Consider the following 20,714-nt stretch of genomic DNA (forward strand, 5'->3'; position numbering starts at 1 on the left):
AAGGTCATTGATATGAGACCCGCTCTCTGATTTAATTAGAATTCCTACTGCAATCACGGTAATCAATGAAATTAAGTTTATCATTAAAATAAAAGTCAAATAAAATTATAATACCGAGCCATTCAGAGGAGATGCAGGTGTCCGCTTGTCTATAACTGCTGGAGCAGAGAAGTTCGAATTTCTCCGCACGCTATACACATCTGGCATGCCAATGATAGGCGTTTGTCTTCCAGTTGTTTTGTAGCCATTGCTAGAACTGAGATTGTAGAGTTCTGCAGAAGGCCAACTTTTTGGACTTGGGCTAGAGGGTTGCCTGGCGTGATCATCTAAAACTAGTAAATAATTATTTTATTGTTATAGATTGAGGAAAAAAAAACCAAATTGAAAAAATAAGAAAGAAATTCTTTTTTCCCCCTATTTAAAAAATTATTAAATATAAATTGTAACAATTTTCATCACACGCGTCACTTATGACTTTAAAAGCCTAGAGTAAAAAAAAATAGCTGATGATAACAACAACATGGATACAATCTTACCAATGACATTTATATCGCTGACATTATCTAAAAGAACAGGGGCTGGTTGCGCCACAATGACATCACCGATCCCAGAACGAAAATATGATCCAATATTACCCATATGCTTGGATGGAGAAGCTGATTTCTCATTTGAAGATGGCGCCGCTGTTGAAGCAGACAGTTGTTTTTGAGAATCCCAATGAGGTAGGTGCTCGATCTGATTCAGTGACGGAGAGCGGACAAGGATGGTCTTACTCCCTACTGCAGAACCACTGGGAGATACTTTCCTCCTAGAAATTCGGTGAAAAAAAATTTGTCAAATTTTCATTCAATTAGTCTAAGAATGATAAAGAACTGCATTCTGCCAGTTTAAAAAGAGTAATCGTTTTGAAATTTGCTCATAATTTCAAATCATAAATCAAATGCCAACTGGGGGGTTTGCTGGAAAAAACAAAACAAAAAACAGCTCTATTTTCATAATTTTAGAAAAGAACTGTTGAAGTTTCAGGTTTTAAGTTAAGTGAAAAAATATTTTCCTGGTTATTATTTTCAGTTGTTCTGGGAGCTTGGAGCTACTTTCAAATACAAACGCTAAAGCCACAAAAAGCAAGTTGCCTAACAAAGTACAGAGGCGGGTTTATGGCTTTGACACCTTTGGACTATACAAATTTTACTGTCCTTCTGCTATTTTTGTCTAATTCTTTTGACCACTCACTCCTCAAATTTGTCATCCCTCTGGAATTGCCACCCTGGGATATAGACTGCTTAGCTGTCCCCCCCCCCTTTCATCCAGTAGATACACCTTTCTATGTATACATATATGTTCACAGTAAGTCGTTGGTACAGTAAAACCTGCCAACTCGGACACCTTCCTTCATTGAATGGATTTGAATGGAAACTGCAATAATTCTATAACACAGAATGACCATGATGATGTACCTCTATATAATATATTGGACAAATATGTAGGTGTGCAATTTAAACAGGCATTACTATACATTTTTCAAATAAAATTTATTCATATTTAACAACAATCTGAATTTTTATCCCTAAGCCCAAAGTTGTGAAAACAATTGCGAGAATATGGCCATTTCATGGAGCACCAAGTCAATCTCTCGTCAAGAAAGCAATGCATGGGTTTCTTGAAAAGTCTGGAAATATTTGAAAAAATTCACGCCTCATGGAATATTGAAATAAGCACAGACACATAGGAAATTGTATTTGGCATTCAACAAAAAAAAGATGTGATTTTTCTGAATCACCCTGTATAAGTCATTCTTTTGGTAGCTCACTTGCTTTCACGCTCTCAAAACACCTCTTTTGGTCACTCGCTGAACTGGGGATTTATGCAAGCCCCGAAATATTTATTATACAGGATACATATCAAATTATAACTGGATAAGTGTGAAAAATTTAAACATTCTTGACCAAAAGTTACTAAAATTTTCACAACTACAGAATTGCCATCCTGGGCTTCAGCTTATTAGCTCCCCTTCGCCATCTGCAAATACGCCTCTGGCTCCAATACCACTGGACTAAAAATTCATCTCACATATCTGCTAGTTTAAGCGGTCCCGGCTCCCCCGTAATAATGCTTCATTTCCCTTCGACCGGCGACTTTTCGGTTATTTTAGTAATAATTAGCAACTTTGCTCACTTTTGGCATCATTTCTGGCAGCAACTGGCGATTCCCCATGCTTTCCCTGAAACATTGTCAAATTTAGGTCCTCTTCCTCTTAACCAGATCATTACCCGCCGCTGTCTCAATGAAGAGATTTTAGCAGCTGTTTTTGAAGACCTGGGCTATGCTGTGGAAGCTGTGCATGCGTGTGTTGTGAACCTAACGTGAAGATTGTTGCTGTGTAATGCTTGTTATGTGTAGTGCTGTCATTTGCCGTCAATTCTTCCAACTATAGGTGAAGTGTAATGATTGAACAATTGTATCGTTGTGTTTCAATGGTGTTTTGTAAACGAGCAGTCTTACGTGTTTTCAAAATATATGAACCGTTTATGAATGATAATGAACTATAAATGTTTAATTTAAGAAGATCATTTCTTGCAAGAAATGTCAAAGCAGTCATCGACTGACGGACGAAGTTCGGCCGTAAAGCGGTGACTACCCGAAGAAGAAGAAAAAAAAATTGAGAAGCTTTTTTCACGATTACTTCGCACTGATCCCCGAGCTTCCGAAGTCTGATAACCAAGCATGTAAATATAGCCACAAGCCTCTCATTTGACCTGTCGGTTCAACAAGAAGAAAGTCCGAAAAGAACCGATTTGGTGAATCTCTCGGTCTTCATCATCTCCTGTGCTGACAGTTCATCCTGAATAAAGAATAACCAAGAAAAGAATCGATTCCATAGATCGATTATGTTCTGCTTGCGTAGCAATGCAATTCGAGTCGCGTACCAACGTGATCCCACCTTCGTCCCACAAAATTGATCTAGGGTTTATTCGAGAATTTTTCCCAAAAAAAAAAGACACTTGAATTCGAATCTTCACTGAAATCATGTGCAATAGTGCTTCATTTTCCACGATAGGCAATGTTTCGGTGAATTTAGCGATCATTGGCAACACTGCTTACCTTTGCTTGGCATAATTTTTCGCGGTAGTTGGCAATTTTCGGCATGTTCAATTTTCCGTATTTTTCCCTCTGGAAATATGGTCAGCCTAATTTCAATCCAATGGGATTGATTTAAATGGCCATATTTCAGAAGAAAAAACAGGCAAATTTCATTTATTTATTTACACATCTCAACAGGCTGAGCCCAATTACAGAGATGGGAAACCACCATGGACATTAAAAATACGAAAAATTAATAGGAAAGCGAAATAATTATAATTCATAGAATTTTACACGTTAAAAATAAAATCAAAAGTGTAGGAAATTGCTTGATAAAAGATAAATTATAATATTGCAGTCCGAAGAAGGGCGAAGACTCGGTTGCTCTCATTTCCGTTTTTTGTTCTTGCTGTTTTCACGACGAGTTCCATTACAGGCCAATACGTGACGACATTTCTCACGAGAGAGAGGCCGCGACATCCTAGATATCTTTCCGAGCCACAAACACTCATCGGTCACAAGTTCAATGGAACGGGTACGACCAAAAAGATTGGGCTGAAGAGGGTGGATTAGAGTTGAGAAACGCGCCCCGAAATAGGGCGGAACGATGTCCAAGTTATGTTTTTGTTTTTTTGCCGTCGAAACACAGAGCTCTTCGAATACAGCAAGCAGGGTAGGGTTATAACGTAACAGCGGGAAGAGTCGCGACTGGCATGTAGCCCGATCCGCGACCGTCACTTCACGTGCCAGTATGTACGTATGTTGTGCGTGTGTCTTGTTACACTCCCACGCAATACACGCAACACAATGAATAATAGAACATGGTGAAAGGAGAAAAGAAAGGGTAAAAATTTATTTCATCAAGGGGAATCTTTCCCTACTTTCAGTAATTTCGACAGAGAGACTTGACCTTAATTTTCTGGAGCAGCAAAAAAATAAATAAAGGGAAAACCCGAGTCCAAGGATAGGAGTTATATTAAGCACAGAAGTAATAAAAACTCAAAAATTCCTGCCGATTTCCTTATTTCAACATGCATATGCGACCAAAAGAAATTAAAATTACGGCTGGTCCGATTAATCGAGTCGGTTAATCAATCGTTAAAAATTTTAGTTGAGTTATTCGACTCGATCAATTCGATTATAATTTTTATTAAAAGTTTGTGAATTAACTTGATTTTTTTTTGGAAAAAAAACCGATTAGATATAAATTATGTTTTATACAGAACATTTTGGATAAGCGACAATATTTAAAATATTTGAATCGACATTTTGATGAAATTAGATTCAACGGAACCTGATGATTTCGGTTTCAAATTGAGCTTTATGGGAATTATAGAAGACAAAACCAAAATTTATCGTTTCCACTATGAGCAGTACATTTTCCGTATTCTTGGAAGCTCATCTCCTCACAAGCACCATTCTAGAGGAGTTTCTAGGCAATCAAACAACAGTATAATCGAAAGTAGTTTCGAAATCAGTCAAAAATAACCGATTTCTTAAAAAAAAAAGACAAGATCCAAGTGAAGAAATTACAGGTTTTGGCATATTAAATTGCTTGAATCGGGCAGCCTTAATTTCTATATTTGTTCCCATGTACAGGAATAGGTGAGTAAAATCAACAGAATATATTTTTATACCATCTTAACAATATATGATCACAAAAAATATTCGATTAAAATTCGATTAATCTATTAAAACTTTTTTTTATTAACCAGTTAAAAATTTTTTATCGATTCCCACCCCTAATTAAAACCATCATAAAGGGATATGTATATGTTACTGCCGCAGCCCGAAATCAGCCATTTCACGAATTAGCCAATTTAGTTGTAAATTGATCCGGTGAATGTTTGAATTTCGGGCTTTGGTTAGCCAGTTCACGAGCACCCGAGTGGCGTGGTGGTAAGATGCTCGTCTACCACCGTGAAGGTTTCCATCTGGTCTCTAGGTTCGATTCGGTGCAGTGAAAGAATATAGAACAAGCTATTTTCCCCCCTATAAAGCTTGAGGTGACCAGTGATACATGACGTCTTCAATTCCAACACAACTCGTTAACGGTTATAAATTACACTATAGCGATATGGTCGGAGCTGGTGTGTAGTGAAGAAGTAGCCAGTTCAAAAAGTGGCTGGGGATCCCTGGCCAAAGTCCGAAAAGAAAAGGCATGATTCGGGTCATCGCCATTTGGCGTATCTTTTGCGATAATTATGTCCACGTTAATTTGATCATTTTTATCGCACCACGGTCATTTTCTGCACACGAGGGCTAATTAGACCGGGACCTACAATTTATTGCCGATTCGAACACGGCAGCCTTTTTTTATACTTATCGAGAGCTTGGTGAGCAAACCCCTCGACGTGGGACTTCCTACGGTAGCAAGTTTCTGTGGTCATGTCGCCGTTTCCGTTGTACCAGTGTCAGGAAAGTTTCTGACAATGAAGAACCGGGTATCGAACTCGCGACATCTCTAAACATCTTTTGCCACTTCAGGCAAATATCTGATCGATCTGGGCTACCGCGCCCGTGTCCACGTTAGCTATGGCGACCCATCATATCGCAGTCACGATGCGATAATCATTTTTTTTCTTAAAATTTGACAGAAAGAACTATTGTTTTTTCCTCACTATCAAATTTCTCTCTTTTTCTATCTATCTTTCGTCACATGCAGCTAATCCAATACAAAAAGCTACTATATAGACATGCATCATGCGTTAGCGATAAAAAAAAAAAGAGTTAGGGTCTACCAGACCGTCTTACATCAGCACATCGAACATTGGTCAGGGGATCTTCAGCCACTTCGGGCTTTGTCATACATATAGATACACCTTATATCATTGTATCACAAATAATAATATATATTTTGTGTGATTATAGGCTTACGGTGATGCATAAAGCCTTCTTCCAACTGTTTTTGTTTTCATCAAGGATTCAATATGCATTCTTTAGATAGTTAGAGGGAGTGTAGCCCAATTCGGACCGACTTGGCGCATATATCGGACACCTATCATAACTGAATTCTGAACTTGAAATTTCTAAAGTAAGAACGATCTTCAAGACCTAGCATCGCCTCAAAGAGGGCCCTGGCAGGCTAACAATCGAAGAAAAATTCGATAGCAAGCACGTTTGACTGATGCAATCATTTTTTTGAACGAGGAACTTCGTGGCATCATAATTAGAGTGATTTGTGTTGTTGGCATTCACACACATTATCAATAGGCTCTAAGCCAGTGTTTTTCGACCGGTACCGGTCTCCGTGGGAATTTAATCATTATTTTCCCCTTGCCTCTGTCCGCAACTTATTTCTCCCATTCACTAATTTTTTGCCGGTTCGCAAATTATTTCTGTTGTTTACCATACAGTAATACTTATTTTTGACTGTCGGTCCGAACATTTATTAAGTTTTTCCGGTCCTCAATTTTTCTTCCATTTGTTAATTCCGATGCCGATCTGCAAATTAATTCTCCCATTTTCGCCGGTCTGTGTAATTGTTTGACCACTTTCACCGGTATGCAGTTGTAAAAAAGTTAGGGAACACTCACTCTGGTTATAGTGCCGGACTCGTGATGCGAGGATCCGGGTTCGAACCCCACAGCGGTGGTCGGCTGAAGTTGGTTTTCTGTGGTTCCCAACTTCAAGGCGCAAATGCGAGCCGATCTCCCCGTTAAAAAGTCTCGCCACAGAGAGCAACAGTCCTACAACGGTAAATCATTCAACCATAACACTTCACTCATAGTTAGTAAAACTGGGGGCAGATGACAGCACTACACATAACAAGCATTACACAGAAAACAAAACTTTACGTCAGGTTGCACTACACGTACACGCACATTCCCGCATGTATCGATTCGTTGGGGGGGGGGGGTGGTGTAGCAGTAGTAGGTAGGGGCTCGGGGATCCATGATGCAGCCACCTCGTTGGGCAATTTGCCTGTTGTGGCGTTGTATTTGTATTTGTATTTGCTTTACGCTATTTTAAACATTTAGCAACAGCAGCAAAAGAAAAATAGTCACTACATTTTCAGAAATTAAATTTATCTGACTACATTTCACCATGAAAATGTTTATCAATGTACTTCAAAATTAAGATTAGCAGAAATATATAAGAATGTTGCCCTCAACTGGAACAAAAATAGTTGCCTAAACTGAAGCAGTCGCGTTCAGTTGAAAGTATAAGTTCCGTATAACATGCAAACAATAAAATTTCAAACATAAGATTAGGCCAACCCTAATAAGAGCTGTTGTGTCGTTGTCTAAAACTTGCACTTCAATTTTGCTCGGGGATAGGGGGGGGGGGTTAATCCTAGGAAACCAATTCTTTGGACTTATGAAATGATATTGATATTAAATTTTCTAAACTATATATTTTTTTAAAAATTAATTACATCATTTCAAGAAAACAATAAGCATAATGTACGTACTTCATACTACTACATTTCGATAGATTGAAAAAATATTTAGGTGGTGTAAATTAGGAAACTTTCTCTTACCATCAAATTGTATTAATACATATATATTTTTAATAATCAAAGACCTCGCCAAATTATCAAACAACTCGTAAAAGGAAACATTTCACTGTATTGCCAGACACTGCGTAAGATGGGAGAGAAAAGTATGCTGCATGGAGACGGCATCACAGAGTAAAGTAGATCAAACACATCCTTTGTTTTTACACGTGCTCCATTGATCAATGATTGATGTGTGTATATGTGCGCCGAATCCAAGATTCGCATGGCGTCGGCAGACTATTATAGTACGGTTACCTACTCTGACACAAAAGGTATTTTTTTCCGGGTCTTGAAATCATACTAGATCCGTAAAGGAAGAATCTATGAACTTTTTTCCTCACACACTAGAAATCAGAGAAAAATAAAAAGGCCACAAAACGCAAAATACCCAACGAGGTTGCTATTTGAGAAGATAGATGATCCCCATAAAAAAAATATGGATGTCAAAATATTATCTTTACTTTGAAATAGGGCTGGGAATCGATAAAAACATTTTAACTGGTTAATCAAAAAATTTTAATCGATTAATCGAATACTTTTAAGTAGCTCCTATATTGGGGGGGGGGGGCGCGTATAGTATTTACTTACTTACTGTAAACAAACTTATTAGCCAACTTTTTTTATATTAATTGATGCTACAAAAATATATTTCATTAATTTCTCTCTCACCTATTAGCTAGATGTAAACAAATATTAGAATAGATTAAGAATTAAGGCTCCACACGCTTGAAGCAAAAGATGAACATTTTTGTCTCCCAGATCCTGGAATTTCTTCAATTAGGATCTTGGTTTGTTTTAGAAAATCAATCATTTTTGGTCAGTCCAGGGGTTCTCAAACTGTGGGCCTCCAACCTTTGTCAGGGGCACTGCGGAGCTATGTACCTGACAAAGGTTTTTCTAAAATATTCTTTGTTAAAAAGCTTTGGGGAGCCGGCGGAGCTCGCGGATAAGCATTGAATAGAAACATTGGGGCGCCGCGGGTGTAAAAAGTTTAACTCCTGGGTTAGTCATCTTTACAACTACTTTCGATCTTCATACTGTTATTTGTTTCCTTAGAAACAGCTCTCAAATGGTACTGGGTGGAGGGACGGGGTAGAGCTGATGTTTTGTGAATATGAAAAATACTGTTCACAATGGTGACAACAAATTTCACTCGTCTTCTAAAACTGAAAATAACTGAAAGAAAAACTTTAAAACTGAGCTGAAACTTTAAAGCTGAAATCACCAATTTTCGTTGAATCCATTTGTATTTCCTCCCGTCAAAAAAAATTTATCTAAATATTCATTAATATTTTTAAATAGGGTCACTCGCCTAAAATGTTGCATCTAAAAATATAATTTCAGACATCTAATCGGCTTCGTTAAACAAATAAAAATAAACTATGAATTTTTTAATTAAAAATTTTAATAGAATTAATCAAGTCGATCAACTCCACTAAAATTTTTAACTGCGATTAACAATTGATCGATTAACCGACTCGATGAATCGGTTAATAGGATCAGCTTCACTTTGAAAAAATCACATTGAGTATTAAGATATTTTTTCTATATGCTTCACTCTCGCGAAATTTGACAGTGTAATACAGGGATGCACAACCTCAAAGTGGTTCTTTACTATACCATGTTATTAATAAGATTTTCTGGCATAAAACCTACAAAAATACACTAAGGACGAAATCCTGTGTTGGGCTTTTTACGAAATTCTTCGATCTGAACTGGAATAAATAAATATGATGACATTTTATAACCGAACTCCAACCGAGATTACCGTTGTCCAAGAAATAATTACGAAACCCCGATTTAAGAAAGAAAAGGTCGTTACCTAAGATATAATCGGTTCACTCCAATAGGCATGGTTGTACGGGAAAAAAACCTCCGTTATTCTAAGAACACCACCAGATGTTACTGAACTGTTGAATAACCATAAATAAATACCGGAACCAATATAAGCAAAGCAAAACGCCTACTAAACACGTGGGCACCCGCACAGCACGGGATACGTGCAGAGAAAAATAAAATTCAAAGGATCACTTACCTGCATCGAAGAAAAATAACAAAAATATATACACATATCCGGAAGTAATCTCACGAATTAACACTAAAAAACGAGAGGAAGGAGAAAATATTAATAACACCAAAACCACTTTAAGCAGCCTGTTGCGCACTTTCCGTTACACTCACCCATATGGAAAACAACACTTCATCCGCACTTCAAAAAGTCCATTAGCCAAAAAAACGCACTAAACACTGCGTATGTATATTAGTCAGGTGCTTTTTGCTTCCTTTTCCCACATTTCCATAAATGAGTTCTAGTACATTGGGAAGTGGAGAAGGTTCACACGATAAATAGAAAAAGACAAAAGAAAAAAAAAATAGTGGGGAGAAAGAAACAATGTTCGTGGAACTTTTTCTCGTTGAAATGAATACAGATATACAATATATGAGAGTGTTGAGCACGTGGGTAAAAAATAGAGAAGAGACTTCCAAAGATTCTAACAAAAGGGAATGAATGACAAAAACGTGTGAGAGGAGACAAGATCTGTCTCAATACAGCAGTATCTATGGATACCTCGCGGACAACAAAAAAATGCCTGCCTCCTCGCGGGAAGAAAACACACTATGCAACAGAAAAAGGGGGACGTAACAGAGAAAACTCCAAAAATATAACTTTTCTCTCCTGAAACCAAACACATGAAAAAAAAAACCCCTTTCTTTCCATCGCAACTCGAACCTTAAAAATTATCAAGCTACCCGTTAGTAGATTCAGAAGGTTTAAATCATGCGTACACCAGGCTACTTCAACTCTAGACCTGCATTCGGTCTAAAAAATTATCTGAACCAGGCTACATTAAAGTAGGATGCAAGACGTTTGAAGTCAAATATAATAATGCAATATATATGAGAAATTATTAGGTAAACCTCAAACATTGACTTTTGTGAGGAACTCTGAACATCAATTGAAGCGAGTACTATCATTAACATACTCGTATGGCATGATGTCGCTCTCCACTTGTTTATGCAAGATATACTGAAAACTGGATGTTGTGTGAAGATGCTTATTATTACTTTTTTTTTGTTGGGAAGATGTAGATTTTTTTTAAGAAAGAAAATTCATCTCTGCCTCTACCGAGACTGCAGAAGGGATAGAGGATGAAATTGTCTATCTCCTCTGTAGCCAGACGATGAGAGTACACGTCCGGCAAACAAGAGGCCCAGGTCTATTCCCGGTAGAGGCAGAGATGAATTTTTCTTTCCTAAAAAAATCGACATCTTTCCAAAAATAATAACAATAGCAATCTTCACACACACAATATCCAGTTTTCTGTATATCTTACTACAATTAAGTTTATATCATTGTTTCCCAAATTGGACGATATCACCCCTTGGGAAAAATGGACAGTACCGGGAAAGGAGGCAATAGTTACAGATGCAATGTAGGATCCTATGGGATCAATCAGAAAAAGGGACGATGATACTTTTTTATATTCTTTCTTGGTTGGGGGGGGGGGGGAGGGGGGCGATGAACAAAAAGTTTGTAAAGCTATGGTTCATATTGATTCCAATCAGCGAGTTTTCACTTATATTTTGGCCCTTGAAAAAGAATTTCAACTCATATGGCCTGCAAGACACAGTCTGTGCTTTCCTGATTCAAATGTGACGAAGATATCGACGAGAATGAATTCACAGTATCAGGATATCAATTTATATGTGTGTGTGTATAGAAACTGAAGGTGAAACGGCCAAAACCTTATGGGATGGTAAAACCACGGGCCCTCCATATCCAGCAATAGGGCCCTAGGGGATGAGATCTGTCTTCTCAATAGTGAATTTTTGATGTGAAAAAAAAAGGAATTGCCCCGGGCTGGAGCCCTGTCAGCTACACTCTTGTAGAGGCCATGGGTAAAACGAATATGAAATCAATACGGCAGATATCTTTGATCCGTATAAAATCCTCTCCTGAATCATTCTCCCCTTTCACTGAAGTTTTTATTTTTGTCGCACCACAATTTCAAGACTAAGTGGGTGGCCACATTTATTGTTCCCCAATAAGAGGATAGATAATATACCCATTACATATACAGTATAATGATATATCCAATAAGAAGATAAACCTTTCTTAAAAAGGCTTTAAAATAAACATTATCAAACCTCTATTAAGGACAAAGATACACGATTCATACTAAAAGGCGCGCTTCCGCCATCGGTTCTGAGCGATTATGTAATTTTTAGGTCAAGCATTAAAACGATGTATTCTCTACGCTGTGCCGTTTAATTATTCGATCCTGCCAGGAAAGGAAAAGAAACCATGATATCATCAAGCTTTATATGGCGTTAACAACAGAGGCTCATCATACATTCCATTAGATTAAAAACTGGGATAAAGGCTCCCAAGAGAATGCACACCGAAAAAAAATAAAATAAAATAAAAACACGGGTTATGCGCACGCAATACCAAAAGCGTAATGATTTCGGACGCAGGAGGCGGAGTTGAAGACCGAAACTCTTGCGAAAACTAGATACAAAGAAAAATATAGGAGTGGGAAAAACAGGACCAAACACACGGTTGTGATACAAATTGATACCAAACACAATATTGTCTAAAAAAAAACCCGAGGGTGAGCATTGCATTATCGACTTGAATTCACAAACGTCACGCAATCGCCTTTTTTTTGAGGCCAAAAAATCCTCGCCAAACATTATAATCTTCTTTCATTTATGTATATTTATTCGTCATACACTGGCTTCGAATAAGACCAGATAATTCCATCGAAAAAAAAGAGAATGCAGTTTCCAAGAATATAATAATCATGATAATATCATTGGAGTCGATCTTGAATGATAAATAAATGATGGGCCCAATATTGTATAGTAAACCGGGTTTCTGTTACGCGAAACGAAAAACAATACCTAACCTAAACCGAAAAAAAACTACTACTATTGACAATATTCTCTGCGTGTGTGATGCCGAATACATTTTTTTTGGGTCCAAAATTTAAACAGGTGTGAAGAGTGGGGCCGCAAAACGGAATTAAAACACATTTATTTCACATTATCATACACGTACTATTTCATTTGGACCACTCAAAAGCACCCGATTGAATGATAGTAAGACTTGAATGATAATTTTGTATGATAGCAGCTAATTGGACCAGGATCTACATTTTAACCCTTTCCACTAATTTTAACTCCCGTAACATCCCTTACAAGCGTTGTTGGATGTTGGTATTTTGAAGTATAACGGCTGTATAACTACTTTATGGTTACCAGATGACAGCACAAGTGTGAAATAATTAATTTTTTTAAATATGTTAATTAATAAAATTCAGATGATTCGCTCCTGTAAAAATATTTATTGTATCACACAAAAATGTGATGCAGTAAAACAACTGCTTTTACAAAGTGTTCCTGAAGAAATGTATAAAACAAATTATGGCTTTCTTTGTGGTAAAATAAATATTCATTGTTGTGTACATACTTGGATTGTTTTTTTTTCTATTGTAAGCGTATAGTGCTGACGAAATTTTAAAATACCAGGTTAATCAAATCGTTGTGAACTAAATAATTCTTTGAGAAAATCTGTATTTTTTTGTTTTTAGGCTTTAAATTAGAACTAAAATGGCCTAATAAAAAATATACATGAAAATTTCATTTTTTTCTTAATGTAGTAGTGATAGGGTTAAAGCCGAATCGGCTGCGATGGCTTAACAGGCGACTTCAGAATCGATGCCTATCATTGGAAGTCAAAGCTTGAAAGCCCATAGAACCGCAGACGAGTTGATGCCCCAGCCGGGATTCGAATGGGAAGTTAGCGCACTAACTAAAAGATTGGTACTAATTACACCACCTTACTGCACAATCGAAATTGTGTTCATCAGGCTCATTAGTAATAATATATATATGTTATTTTGAAATTTCTAGAAATACTGCAATATGCTGATAGAAACTGATCCAGCCAAATCTGAAAACCCATCAAATTCTGAAGAAGGATTTTGTTCATCAGAAATTCGCGAATCATTTCATCATTTCCATTTGCTTATGTTATTATTGGCCTACATTCTATGCATATAACATGATATTTTCACCCAATATTATATTCATGAGACACCTATTGCAAAACTTCCGGTCCTTTTTTTTTCATCGTGAAAGCGATGGTGCATCGTTCAATGACCATTCAATATGAGTGGCAGCTCATCCGTCTTTCATAGGGCGTGTGTGGGGGAGGGTGGGAGGGAGTTACACGTATCGATGTTCAGAAAAACAACTCGGTGCATCTCAAGGCAACGGAAGGTACGAAGTAATCAGATAGGTGTTTTATGTAAAAACGAAAATGGCAAAGACGGTATTGATCTTTGCAGATGTTTTTGCGTCACCATTATGACCTGCGCACGATGGAGGTTTGTTTACTCATCTTCTACTAAAAGAAATGTATTATTCTCTTCCTCCTCCGATTCTGCGAATAACTTCCTCTTTCACTTACCAAGACCTACTTTACTCCTCTCCCACACGCACTCACACATTCAAAAAAAAAAAAAATTGATGATCCATAACAGACATCGAATTATAGCCATTAAAGAATCTGGGGACCATACCAATATTTAAGAATTCTCAAAAATTATTGAAAAATAAAATTTCCATCTGGCAAATGAGCCTAATTAGTAGCTGAGAGAGGCATTTTACCCAGTATTAAAATCGAGATTTCAAGTTGGAGGGAGAAACTTTTGTAAGATTGTTTTTCCTCACGATAATATATAATGCGGTGAAACCAACTAATGTAAAGTTTCGAAAAAATTGAGAAGGAAAAAAAAATAGCTACAAGGCATTCAAACTTGCTTAAATAAATACTTTTCTTTTTTTATATAAACACAATTTCTGCTAGATTTCAATTATAGTTTGCCACGGAAAAGAGAAAAAGAGCTTCGCTCATTTTTTCCCCACTTAAAATAGAAATTTGGCTTCAAAATGCTCATCAACTATCATTTGCATTCAAATTGCGACTCAAAACAGTTCTTTTTCCCCCTCCCAATGCGACCCAGGAAACCAAAAAAGTTGGGTACCACTGACGTGAATATGAAAATTTCGAAATTAATCGAGGCCGTAGAAGGCTATTTCTGCGCTATTCCGTTGCTCTGAAGAAATTCGATGTTTATATTTATAATATGAATATGAGACTCACCTCATAAACTGCTGATCCATAAATTTAATAAAACTTGACGGAACGAGAAGCGATTTTACAAGTTTCAAGACTAGCTGAACCTCCTCTAAGGGCTGAGCGCTTCACCCAGCCATTGATTAATGTTCCAATTCGAATCGCCTACCCTCGTCTTTCATCTTAAAGAGCCACCGTTAGATACCAATTTTGTCTACTTTGCCAGTAATTATTTAAGAAATTATTTACTATTATGAATTCATTCGCTCATCCGAATGCCCTTAAAAAACTCTTGTCTATTTGCTTGTTCCGCAATCACAGTGAACCAGGGATCGTTGAAATCATCTAAATGAGGTCTATCCGATGAAATCCATGCTACCCATATAGGTTTGCGAATTTTGATAAAACACTTCAAAATACAAAAATTTGACCCAAACAGTGTTTTTTCTTTTGTCGGTAGCAGAAATGTACAGTAAAGCCTTCGGATTTTCTGGGCCACATTGGCAAAATAAAAGTTTTATAAATGAGTTGATTTGGGTCATACATAAATAGCTGATGAGAACAATTTCACAGGCCAAACCTTCCATTCCCAGATAAGTAATACGATCCGAGCTCTTTTCCTTCAACTATTAAAAAAAAGAAATTTACCCGAAACGGCATTAAAAGTATTATTAAATTATTAATTTTGTGTTAGTTTGTAATATTCTTGTTGGGACACTCAGTGTCATCTCGATTTTCGATTTATAAGACATTCACGTCAAAGGTTAGATATCAATTTGTACAAATTAGTTGGTTGACACAAAACCACAGCATAGCGTGAGGGTCAACCAAAAATTCTAGTCACAGCTTGAAAACCGTCTGGTATTTTTTGAGGCATTAACCGAGGAGTTAATCATGGCAGTCAATGTAACGACGTTCGAACTTATGATGCTCAACTTGCTATCGACAAATGTTTCTCTGTAACGAAGTCACCGTGATCTTCGACATATTTAGCGGTCCTTCTCCTTGCATAAATAATGATGTAAAAAAGTATAAACACCAATAACCGGGGACTCAATGTCGCCCACGTGACTCTGTACGGGACAATCGCGTGCGGAGGTGACGTCAAACAAGTCTTTAAACAGCTCCTGTCACGCGATGATCGACCACGCGTCGTGCAAACATGTTGCGAATGTTCCCTTCTCACTACTCTACACACACACACACACACACACATATATAACGAACCGGTCGATCCAACGAAACGAATAAAACCGAATTCTGAAGAACGTACGACACATCGGGAAGAGAGACATAAAAGGGTGGGAATGGTAAAAAACATTTTTTTTTTCCTTTCCATTCGGGGTCATCTTTCGTGAGCCGACGGAGACGACAACACAACTATTCGATTACACGTTTTCAAACCAACACTGCAATAGTCATATAACAGCCAAATAAATCGTCTACGGATGAAAGTTGTTTGTGTTATAATAAAAAAAATGTCTCTTGCTTTTATGCGTCCGTTGGAAATGTTACGAGATTCGCTTCCCGGGTCAACATTCTTTCTTTGTATTATTAAATCGTGATTTTTCCTGTGAAAGAGTCACTTCAAAATCACATCCAAGAAACTGCTATAGTAACAGCAGAGGAATTTCGATTGGGCATCAACCAAAATTAATCAGATCAGAAGTTTCAAAATGAGTTGATACCCATTGAGGAAGACCAAGCATCTAAGACAACACATGATAAATAAACCAAAATCCTCAAAATAACTACCATGGAAATAACTTACATATCTATAGGTGACTGTGGTCGATAAAATATCTCAACCTTTCATTAAATTAAGACTCAATTTCACGTAACTCAGCAGAAAAAAAGCGTATAATTTGAGCAAAAACTTAATTAATGTTTACAATATTTATAGGCAAACACAATATTTGCCAAAAATGAAAACTCACAATTGTTTTTTATCCACATCAACAAGTATCGAAGCAACTAATGTTCTCTAAGTTCTTAAGGCACGTTTACATTAGTGCGCTGATCTTGTAACGTACGACCCCCTGCAGCGGTTCTAATCCGTTGGTGGGCACACAAACTTCCTTTGTTCTACTTTTCTTTCGTTTGTGTTTGTTGAAAAACAGATTCCCAGTGGGTCCAGTTCAAACTGCTCAAGAATCGTTCACAACCCCCCGTATAAATTTCTGAACAACCAATTTCGAATGCCTTACATTGCTTGATCCACGCGTTAATACAGGCCTTTAGACCAATGATTCTCGACCGGGAGCACTAAAATATTCCAGGGGAACCACGAATGAAAATCTCGCAAAAGGGGAGCTACGGTTGCTGATACGGGGGTCACAAAGAAGTTTGTGAAAAGAGTGACTAAAAAAATTTAATTTCAAACAAAATGCATAGAATATATTTTTTACAGTTTTTTCCCCCTATTCAAGTAACATTAACATAAGGAAATAAAAGTGCTGCATGTAATCTCGGTGGTTTACGACTTGGGCTGACAGTAGGCACTGACATAAACTATACAAGAGGTTTAAGCAAAATGGAGTAAGTAAATGGATAACTGTAAAGACAGGAAATTGTGTGTGTTCAAAGACTTTTCATTCAAAGAGGACTGCCATAAAGAAGGCAGACAAAGATTTGTTGACCATTCATTGACATAAAGCTATTTTCAGCCGGGCACTGAGTGGCCTGTTGGGGGTCAGAAAATCGAATAAAGAATGATTGCTCTGGGGTATATTTTATGAATTTTGAGAGGGGTGCCAATCTATTGCCTCTGCTAAAAAAGAAATAAAGTTGAATCCAGTTATAACGAACTCCAAGAGACTAAACCATACATGAGGAAAAATACCCACAAAATTTAATTTGTAAAACTACATTGCTGTATAACTTAAGAAACTGTAATCGGATCGGCATAAAATTGCTGTTGTTTCAGTCACAAGTCTTCATATGCAATTTATTTCAATATAACATATTTCAATAGAAAAATTTAATTTTAAATATATTTAAGACGGCCTTATCATCATTTGGTTTGCTGATTAGTTTCTATGTGCAATCCAAGCAGCTAATGTATTAAGACTTCCTTTAAGATTGACACCACACTCTTAAAAGTTTTTTAAGCAATATTGTAATGCTTCCTATTAACTGGCCAGCAACATCCCAAATAATTTCAATGTACTTTTCCTATTCGGCATGAACAATGTTGTGGACAGTAGAAAAAATTCTAAAAAGGCATATGACCACATTTCAAGCAATTTAAATCTGTTTACTTGAGTCTCACTGCTCTGCTGATTACTCAGAAAAGTGTAAGAAATTCTCACGTAAATCTTCACTTTGAAATGTCCATAAATGACTCAATACGTCTCTTTGTATCTGTCAACATAAAATTTATGGTATTTAGAGTTGATAATACGCATGCAAAACCAGAGTTCAGTGAACCGTTTTCACAATCTGCATAAACTGCATGGACTTAATGAAATATTTTAATATTGAAAGCTATATATAGGGATTAATCGTGGCCATAGTCAAACATTTCATAAATGTGAAAGTTGCTCATAAAACTGGGAGATTTATTCACTGAGGTGCGAATCCCCTTGAGCACAAGTGGAATTTGGAGGCATTTACAGACAACCCAGCCTCTCTTGGCCATTTTTCCTTTTTTCACCATACAATTTTTCCCTTCTGTTTCCTTCCTAAATTTACAAAAGGGGCTGTTTTCAGATCAAATTTCTGAAGCTGAACTATTTTAGTGCAAAAAATGTCCAATTTTTTTGGTGGGGGAGAATACAGTTGAACCCCGTTATAACGAACTCCAACAGACCGAAGAAATCACTTTGTAATAAGGAAATTTAGTTAAAAAGGAATTCAAGATTTTTATATTGTTCCTATGTAAACTTATCTGGGGGATTAGAAAAGTTTTTATTAAAACAAGATTTTTGCTATAATGGTATTCGTTAAAACCGGAGTCGACTGTATTTTATCTCAAACTATTTTTTTACGTGTATACACAGGGTGCATAGGTGACATGGCATATGACACTTCACTGGCGAGTTGTTGGTCCTAGAGACATACTTCCAACTAGATCCAAACCACATGCCCAACTCAGATGTCATTCATGTTGTGAGGGGTTGTATAGTTATCAAAATAAAAAAAACTTTTTATACTGTCCCCATGTGCCAAAGAACCCAATTAAGAAGTTATTTTGCTCTAACTTTCCAGATTCCAACTAAAGAGCAGTCACATTATGAAAAAAAGCCACTTCATGGTAGTTTATCATCCAATGAAATATGAGATTTGTACTGTATCGAAATTAAAATCAACAAACTGATGATTTTCATATTTGGAAATCTGATTATTTATATTTTTTGATGGGCTTGAAATCTTGTTAATGAATTCTTATATGTTCCCGTGAACGGTTTTGTCACTGCATACATGATTTTTCCGGAATGAATGGTTCAAACAAATATTTAAAAATTTTTCACACTTATTTTAATTCACTTTTTTAAATTCAGAGTAGGGCTACAACATGAACCTATATTCTTGATAGATGTATTATAGTTGAAAATGATGTGAAAGGTTGAACTTTTCAATTGTGACTCATTTGTGTGGCTACTCCCTCATTACTACTTTATCTGAATGAAGAGAATAAAATAAATAAAACTGCTTGCTACCACTTTTTTGCGATCATTATAAGAATGCATATTTTGGAAGCCACAACTGATATTTCTGAATGAAACCATAATCACTTACATAAAAAAAAATATATAATTTGTAAATAATACAAATTTAATCTAGTACAGCAACTAGATGACATTGTGCCATCTTCAAGCACAAAGTGTACATTGATTGAAAATAACTTATTCTATTTTTTTACTGCATTTTATTATGTTTATTTTGCTTTTTGTTATTTTCATAAATTAAAAATTAATCAAATTAAATTCAAACATATTTAAACTTCCGACAATATATGAATAATTATCTTCGAATGAGAAAACGGGGCAAGGAAGGGGGGGGGGGGAGTAGAAAATTAGTCATGTTCGCAAGGGGCCACAGGAATGAGAAATTGTGTGACAAGGGCCATCAACAAAAAAAAGGTTAAGAACCACTGTTTTAGACCCTTCATTCTGACTTACCTCAGCGTCTAAAGTGATCAGACATGCTATCATTTTGTCTGCTGAACAATCAGTGCAGAAGTGTCAGGTTGGTTTTCATGGGGACCCCCAAGTCAGCAAGATTATATGGTCGATTGTTAGTTATCTCTTCTTATGAAGATAACACTCATTATGTGTCAAAATTAAATATTCTTGGGATTAAAAACTTTTATTTCCTACTTCTGTTTATTGTAGGGTCTGAAAATGTAATAAAGACAAATTTTCGCATAAATTCCAATTACATCGCTCCAGACCAAAGGGGTCGTTCAATCAAGTATTACATCAGAAAATTTTTTGCCATTTTTGACCGCCACCCCCTTGTCAGCAAAATTTCGTCATAGACTCTGTCCCATGCCTCATAACACATATTGGTGGGATCAGACACGTATGCGGAGGGAGGGGGGGGGGGCATAGTGCGGCTCATGCCCCCCCCCGACAATCAAAAATTTATTTTTTTAATGCAAAAATCTTTTTTATAAATTAAAATTTCAGAAGAAAATACCTTTGTGTTATTATAATCAATTTCTGTTAATTTCAATGCTATTTGAAGAACTCAAAATTTAAGAAATTCATTGTGACCCACCCACAAGCTCTCACCAGCCCTCGGTCCGCGGACCAAATGTGGTCCTGTACCCCTAAAACCTAATTTTGTAAAAATGAACTAAGCGGCACATTTACAGATCGCTTAAGTGACCCGTGACACAATTCCAGAGCATTTAAGCGGCATGTGGCACATTTTCAGATCACTTAAGTGACTGTGAATGTGTCATGTAGTATGAATAAAGACAAACCTAAACCGATAATCGTTCAATTCTCGTCCAAGCCGGTGCGTGATCATGTGTTG

The 20,714-nt window shown here is 36.7% G+C and overlaps 1 protein-coding gene across 1 annotated transcript in view; it reads right to left on the bottom strand.

Annotated features, from left to right (window-relative positions):
- Positions 1-20,714, bottom strand: part of LOC149081438 (TOG array regulator of axonemal microtubules protein 1) — a 48,801-nt gene that overhangs the window by 12,858 nt on the left and 15,229 nt on the right. The window contains exons 6-7 of the mRNA XM_089238370.1: positions 537-808; positions 115-332 (exon numbers count right to left, since the gene is read on the bottom strand). Of these exons, the coding sequence (XP_089094496.1) occupies positions 115-332; positions 537-808 (490 nt within the window). The remainder of the gene's footprint in view (positions 1-114; positions 333-536; positions 809-20,714) is intronic.

The sequence above is a fragment of the Pholcus phalangioides genome, unplaced genomic scaffold, assembly GCF_987345545.1.
Source record: "Pholcus phalangioides strain wild (caught in Gottingen) unplaced genomic scaffold, Ppha-v1.0 ptg000010l_1, whole genome shotgun sequence".
Lineage (NCBI taxonomy): Eukaryota > Metazoa > Arthropoda > Arachnida > Araneae > Pholcidae > Pholcus > Pholcus phalangioides.